The 7,275-nt window shown below is 43.3% G+C and overlaps 1 protein-coding gene across 1 annotated transcript; it reads right to left on the bottom strand.

Moving 5' to 3' along the window:
- Window positions 1–1,701: 1,701 nt before the first annotated feature.
- Window positions 1,702–6,548, bottom strand: tmem39b (transmembrane protein 39B). Its single transcript, XM_053434472.1, has 9 exons — window positions 6,358–6,548; window positions 4,773–4,992; window positions 4,437–4,656; window positions 4,129–4,212; window positions 3,771–3,925; window positions 3,000–3,324; window positions 2,723–2,910; window positions 2,506–2,626; window positions 1,702–2,077 (listed from the first exon to the last, which is right to left on the bottom strand). Exons 2-9 carry the CDS (start codon window positions 4,901–4,903, stop codon window positions 1,844–1,846), a joined length of 1,458 nt encoding a protein of 485 aa, XP_053290447.1. The 5' UTR covers window positions 4,904–4,992; window positions 6,358–6,548; the 3' UTR covers window positions 1,702–1,843.
- Between the last annotated feature and the right edge of the window lie 727 nt (window positions 6,549–7,275).

Genomic DNA, 7,275 nt, shown 5'->3' with positions numbered 1-7,275 from the left:
TAAAAAAAAATTCAAAACTGCGCGCACATCCTGCGCAGAAGTCCATTGCGCACATCCTGCGCAGAAGCCCATTGCGCACATTCTGCGCAGAAGCAAACTGCGCAGGAATTGCGCGTGCATATATATATTTTTTTTTTAATAAAATGTTTCCCTGTTTTTTTTATTTAATTAATTACAAATTACATAGTGTAATTTATTTTGCAATTAACAGGAGAGATCCTGCCAACTTTAAGAGTTCAGAATATTGTCAACTAGAAGATGGGAAAGAGTGGGATTCGTACCAGGGTCTATCTTGTTGGACAGCGAACGCCCTGTCGATTAGGCCACACCGCCTGATGGTTGCCTTTGGGAATTAAGCAAATTAATAAGATTGACAAATTATCACCAAAACTTCAGAGAAAATATTTTCTACTTTACTACATATATTTGACAGGCTTACTTAAAAGTTGTTTTTATATTTTTGGCTTTTAGATACTGGATGATTTAACATACTTAGTACTTTTCCAACCTTGTCTTCGGAGCCTTACAAGAATCACAGTCTGCTGTGATGTCCTGAGGCTGCCCCCTGCTGGTTGCTGGGTTCCTCTGCTGCTCTAGCTTGGTTGGTGCAGCTTGTGATTAACTAAAGTTGTCCATAAAAGAAAATCTTTAATATCCTTCAAGGGCAATTTGATGAACAACCAGCAATCATCAATTGATGACAGTGAGAGTCATTTTTATTCTTAAATATTGATGAATGAAGAAAAAATTGGGCCCCAGAAGAAGGGCACTTTTCTCATCCAGGGCAAAAGGGCCAGTGCTTGAGCACCACTAGGGGTCTATCTGTGCACGTGCCTGGTGTACACTGAACCTGATGCTGTGTATCACTGATCACTGATCAGCTGCTGGTAACGTGTGTACAGTGAACATGATGCAGTGTGTCACTGATCCCTGATCAGCTGCTGCTCACATGTGTACAGTGAACATGATGCTGTGTATAACTGATCACTGATCTGCTGCTGGTGACTGTGTACAGTGAACCTGATGCTGTGTATAACTGATCACTGATCAGCTGCTGGTGACTGTGACCCGGAAAGCTGAAGACTTGCCACCTCACTTTAGCATGTCATTAGCTCTGAATGGTACAAGGTTGTGCTGCATTTTATTTCCATGTTGTATTTGACTGTTTTTTATGTATCATGTTAAACTTCATTTTATTGCCAATTAATTACGTTTATTCACTGGTCTTATTGCTTTTGTGTTATCTCATGTTTTACTTACTGAGTTTGGCTTCAAACCTTTTTTCCATCATTCAATTTTCAGTTTTTATGTTAATTCTATGTATTTTATGTAAATGTAGGTTATAAAGTACTTTGAGCTGTATTTCATATATGAAAGGTGCATATAAAAAAAAAAGATTTATTAGTAGTAATAATGAAATCTTTAAAAAAAATTAATCTCATTTGGGGGTCCAACCAGTCTTGGGGGACAGACATCTGATTTTAGTATAATCCATAAATACTATAAATTGTTAATTTTATCAATATTTGAATTTCAACATTTAATAATTCACAACCAAATCAGCAATAAAAGACATTTGGTGTCAATTGTCATCTGAAGTTTACACCTATTAACCAGCTTAAGTTTATTTTTTGAAAAACAGAGGCATCTTGTGGTGACAATGGAAACAGGTTTAAAACCCAAATAAAACTCCAACAAAGCTTTAAAGTAATACAAAAATATTTCTTTTTATTATGGCAGAACAGAACAAAAACGTGACACAAAATGCAGTTTATAAAATACAGAGCTCCGAGGCATGTCTGTCTTGTTCCAAAGCGAATGTGACCAACAATAACTTAAGAATCTAACTGACTTTCTGGTCCGATGAGCTGTTTGAGTACGAGTAAGCCTTTCCCAGGACTATTCTGTCTCGCAGAAGTTTGAAGAAGGCGTAGTAGTTGCTGAAGAGGATCAGAGCCAGCGATATCGTCTGATGCCATTTCTCTGAGCATATCAGCGAGTAGAGCTGGTAGAATATCATAGCCCCTTCCAGGATGATGAGTATGTTCAGTATTCGTAAAGGCTTGTTGAAGAAGAACTAGGGGATGAAAGAAAACAGGATGCAGTCAGTAATATGTAGATATTAATGACTGTTTAATAACTCTTTAAATCAGCATAATTATTTTACAAATAGGCTACGTGAATATTGGTACTATAAAATCTCTGGAACTGCTTTCAAACTTGCACAGAACCCGGCACCTTTTCCTGAAATTTTCTGGAATGGTTATATGTGAAATTGTACATGTCTTTGTCAGTTTCTGGAACCTTTCTTCCAGCCCTTAGTAAAATGTCAGAGGGCTGACAGTGGTTCTTCAAGCAAAAACAAAAACATTTTCGGCACCACAATTTGATATGTCTGCTGCGTTGTCCCTAGTTGAAAGGCAAACTCTGTAAAATGTCTGGAGTAAATTTTCCAGAATTCACTTCACAAAACTGCCTTGGTGCTGTTCAAGTAGGAATACTCACATAGAAGCGATAATGGGAGACATCTGATGGAACTGCAACATTGTAGTGGCCCATGGCCTTGTACACATTCTTATTATGTTTGACGAGGACTCCCTGTGGCCACATGTACTCCTCTGTCCAGCTGTAAGAAACGAAGAAGGGGAGTGAAATTAGTATTTGACACAAATTCCATCCAGATGAACCTGTAGACCAGTAATAACTAAAGAGCAGTACATACATGTGCTGAAGGACGTTGGAGCAGAGTGACGGATCTACTTTCTGCCAGCAGCCCAGGTGAGCTGCGGCCTTGTGAAGCAGGTCACAGTATCGAGGGGGCAACAAGTGCCTCATGAGGATTACTGACGTGCTGACTGACACCAGGATGAACATTTCACAAGACCAGCGCTTGTCCACGTACTGTGTGCTCTGAAGGAAAATATACAGGAAGATGTTAACACTTTCAGAGTGGCGCACAACTCAGGCACACTCAATGATTACGTCGTACAGGTTCTCACCTTGACAAACCAGACGGGTACGAAGGCCACATAGTAAGCGCTGAGCATTGAGCTGACCAGGACCTCCTTCATCCTCCAGTTGAAGTCCATCTTCAGGTACTCCACCTCCTTTCGGATGAGGTCCGGGGAGAGGCAGCAGGCATGTGTCGGCATGGCCTGGACGCCATACAGCTGGCTGGTGTGCTGCTTCCACGTCTCCTTCAGCACGGTCAGGTAGTCCCGGCCCCGGCCCACCTCCTTGGAGCCAATGCTTGCAATGGGAGAAAGCGGCCCTGCTCTCCGGAAATCACAGTTCAGCCGGAAGAACGGAATATACATACCAAATCTGTGGGAAACAATGGCCCAGATGAATGTTTACTGGACCTGTCACTGTGACACCACAACCACAAGAGTAGTGCTGCCAAAATATAAGTTGACAGTGTACATGGCATAAGAAAAAGTATTTTAGTCTTATCAGTACAGAACAATTAGACTTTCATAAAAATGCTAAATATATCTTAATCATATCTTCAAAATATTGAAGCTAGGGGGTTTACTGCCGGCACCCTTTCGGAAACTGTTTACATACCAGCATCCGAACAGCGTACACTCCCATGCCACCCAGGAAGTGCATGGCACATCATCCATGCTCAATTTAAACCTACTTAAATCAACTTCAACTGATGGCAGCACTCAAATGTCCAAACACTAAACATAACACATAAAATCAAAACGATTTTCTTCCATCGTGCAGCTGGTATAAGCTGCTTTGTTCTTCCTGAAGTTACTCACGGGTAGCAGAGGAAGAGCAGGCTGAGGACAGAGTAGGTTCTGAACAGGTAAATGAGGGAGCGGCACAGGCTCCAGCCCGTCAGCGTTAGCACAGCAAACCGAGCCATCACTAAAAAGATTGAGTGGGGGAAGGAGAGTTTCCCACTCTGTGACGCCTAGAGGAGAGAAGCAGAGGAGGGAAAAGTTAAGAGTGACACATAATACACCTTAATGAATATTATAGAAGAAAACTACATGTGTTTTGAGAATTTCCATTATTAAAATTGTATTTCCATATGCTAATAACAGAGGTTGAGCTAATATCAGGATTCAAGGACAACACTGTGAGGAGTGAAAAATAGTCAAATTGAATTCTTACTTCTTTAACAATTGCTGCAATTAACCTCCTTGCCAGGATGATGACTGTGAACACCAGCATGTTATAGTCAATGAGGTGAAAATTCTGTAAATAAAAAGAATGATTTAGGATTATTGCTTTCACTGTCCACACTCATTTAAACAGCACTCTCATATGTGGCACTTTACATCACCAACATTGATATGCACTGTAACATAACATACAGCAAAACAAACAGAGATTCTCTGGTAGGCCATATAAAGACTAAAACCACAGATTAATCATAGCTATGATGACTGTCAGTCGACACCTGACCACCGAGCGCTCACCAGTGATGTGTGTGAGGGAGGGTGAGAGGGGGGGTACCACCACACAGTCTTGTAGATGTTGACATAGTGGACAAACAGGCCAACGAGGTGGCAGAAGAAAAGATGGAGCTCGAACAGCACGTTACAATCCACAGACAACTCTGGGATCTTGCTGTGCTTCAGAGGAACCACCGTCTGAGCGGCCAGGGGCGGGCTGGACATGCACGTTCCCGACCCATTCCTGCAGACGGGGCGGAGGGCATAGAAAGTCCTGATGAGTGCCATTATGAAGTATTATTCTCATGATGCAGCCCAGATGAGTGGGATCCGGGGCAGAGTGTCGGGGGCCTGACTCACCTCGTACGTGACCGCACCCCAGTTACCGGGGAACTGGTGGAGTGGTTGCCGTTGCTGACCGAGCCTGGTTCACCGCTCAGCGGAGGTCTGCAGTACGTGGTGCGGTTTGCCCCTCGCCTTCCACCAGCCATCGCAGACACACCCACGGCTGTCTTCTCTCGGCTGCGTGTCTGAGTTAAGTGATTTGGCTTCTTTTCTCTCTCCTGTGATGTCTTCTCCACTAGTTTAGAAGAAGGAAGCAGATCAGACACAGAAAAGACAGAAAGGAACATATAATATTAAGAAAAGATAGTCCTTTATCAGTCCCACTATGGAGAAGTTTAACATATCAAAGCGGGAAAAAGGGAACAGTAATAAATACATTTTAGAAATACAATACCATGTGTTTGCATATGTGTACCATGCAAACAAATATAAACAGTATTGCACATACTTGATATTGAAAATGAACAAATTGAATTTTTTTAATTGCACATCAAATTAGTTGAAAACCCGGGTGACATATATATATATATATAAAGTTGCAAGTGGTCTACTGAGAGCTGTGCTGGTTGTACAGTCTTACAGCAGCAGGAAGTAATGTCCTGTGCTACCTCTCCTCCTGATCCTCAGGGTGGATCTGTCTGTCACTGCAAGAGCTGCCCAGTTTGCTGTGATGGTATCCTGCAGGGGGTGGGACAGGTTTTCCCATAGAGAAGACAGCTTAGCTCTCAATTCGCCTCTGTCCCAACAACTCCAGTGGGTCAAGGGGGTGTCCCAGGACTGAGCTGGCCCTGCTAATGGGTCTATCCAGTCCTGTGAGGAGCTGAAATGCTGCTGCCCCAGCAAACTGAAGAAGATGGCTGATACCAGCTCAGTAATAACCTCATTCTCCTCAGCATATACAATTCCCTCTGGCCATTCTTGTAATGATCAGTCAAGTTTATTGTTCAGGTGAACATCCACTATCACTGAAAACACTAACCATATAATGATGAAAGAGGGATGGGTATGCATGGCTTCATTCATCTTGTGGCATGCCTCTTGTAAGATAGATTTGACTGACACAGCAATCAGTGCTGAAATGATCATTCGAGCCAGTGACTGTACTAGCCACAGAGCCAGTGTCACAAGGAGTGGTGCTCAGAGCCAAAACAAACAAGCAGGCCAATGCATCCTGGAAATCTCAGTCTCCAACAGAAGCAGACATCAGCATCACTCGCACACACCTGCACGAACCCATATCGGGCGAAATAACTTTGAACCGACTGCGTTGCAACCCCTAATATGGTGCAAGTTTTTTGCGGAAGCTGACATTTACAGAGCTAGCTTTCGTGCTACACCATTAGCCCACTTCCCGGTGCAAATGTCTCTTTAGGCCGTTTAGCATCCGAAGACATGTGGCGGCAGAGGGACACAGCGTGGGCCTGTACAGTGACTGACGGACCCCAGTGTGTCCGCAGAGACCACGCTCCGATACATACAGAGCACTGAGGCCTAGGCTAGCAGGGGGCTAGCAGCATCTGCAGCTAGCTCGTTAGCACTGCAGCTAGCTAGCGTCCAACACAACCGACCAAACAAGCTAGACGAGAATAGGCGAGCTTACCGGTGTCTGTGCTCAGTTAGCTGCTTTGTCGCACAGGTGAGCGTTTAAAGGCGATCAATTTCCGCCATGTTCGTTGAAATAGGAGCGTGTTTTTCACTGGAATGAGCGAGGACACCCATTGTTGATGTGTAAGTGTATGCTGCTGCTGGAGGGGGCGCGGGTGTGCTAGCAACCTGTGGGAGGAGAGAGTCATTTAAAGGAACAACCCGCCATAACACGGAGGGGGAAGAAGGACGTGTTTATGGTGGGAAATGTATTTACACGTGTTTGTGTTTTGGTTTCAATGCAGCTGCGGGGTAGTAAAGCGTTTTACACACCAGGACTGTTGCACCTCGACATATTGTGTGCGTGTGTTTTTATGCACGTGTCTGCTTGTTGTGTGTGGAACCTGCCTGTTGCAACCTGAGCATTGGTTGTCGTTAAAGCCCCATAAAGAAACGTTCAGTGGAGAAGGCACCTCCCGTTTTATTGTTGCACAAGGTCTATCATGAAGGATCCATTCAGCCGCACATAGTGTAACTGGATCTTTGGACTGAGCTTATCCCAAACATGTCTGATTATGCAATATGTTCACACACTGTTGATCCTGTGATGTAGAAAAACACAGCGAGACTAAATCATTTACTGATCCAAGGTTGGGAGAAACTTGATGGATATACACTATTTGAAATGAATGGGTTAATTCTTTGACAGGCCTGCTGGTGCCAGTACCTGAACCCTGCATTGTTACAGGATCTCTTAGGACAGTGCTTATACCAAAGTCAAATGCAATATATGCAATAGACAAAAAAAATGTATACTAATGTATATATATAGATCTATATAATTTGATTTTAGGGGTTTATACATTCACAGACCGGGTGTTAGTACTTGAAATAGTCCAAAGATCCTGTAACGCAGCAGGGTTCACTTACTATC

This window comes from Pleuronectes platessa, chromosome 11 (genome assembly GCF_947347685.1).
Source record: "Pleuronectes platessa chromosome 11, fPlePla1.1, whole genome shotgun sequence".
NCBI classification, from domain to species: domain Eukaryota; kingdom Metazoa; phylum Chordata; class Actinopteri; order Pleuronectiformes; family Pleuronectidae; genus Pleuronectes; species Pleuronectes platessa.
Note: the sequence above shows the minus strand (reverse complement) of the source record. Positions and strands in the feature narration are given on the sequence as shown.

What these genes read in the sequence shown, in the direction of transcription:
- tmem39b (XM_053434472.1), bottom strand. Translation starts at nt 4,903, where the DNA reads ATGGCTGGTGGAAGGCGAGGGGCAAACCGCACCACGTACTGCAGACCT. An exon ending in GGGGTGCGGTCACGTACGAG is followed by an intron (nt 4,657 to 4,772) that starts GTGAGTCAGGCC and finishes CCCCGTCTGCAG; the next exon opens with GAATGGGTCGGGAACGTGCA. An exon ending in CTCCCTCACACACATCACTG is followed by an intron (nt 4,213 to 4,436) that starts GTGAGCGCTCGG and finishes TTTTATTTACAG; the next exon opens with AATTTTCACCTCATTGACTA.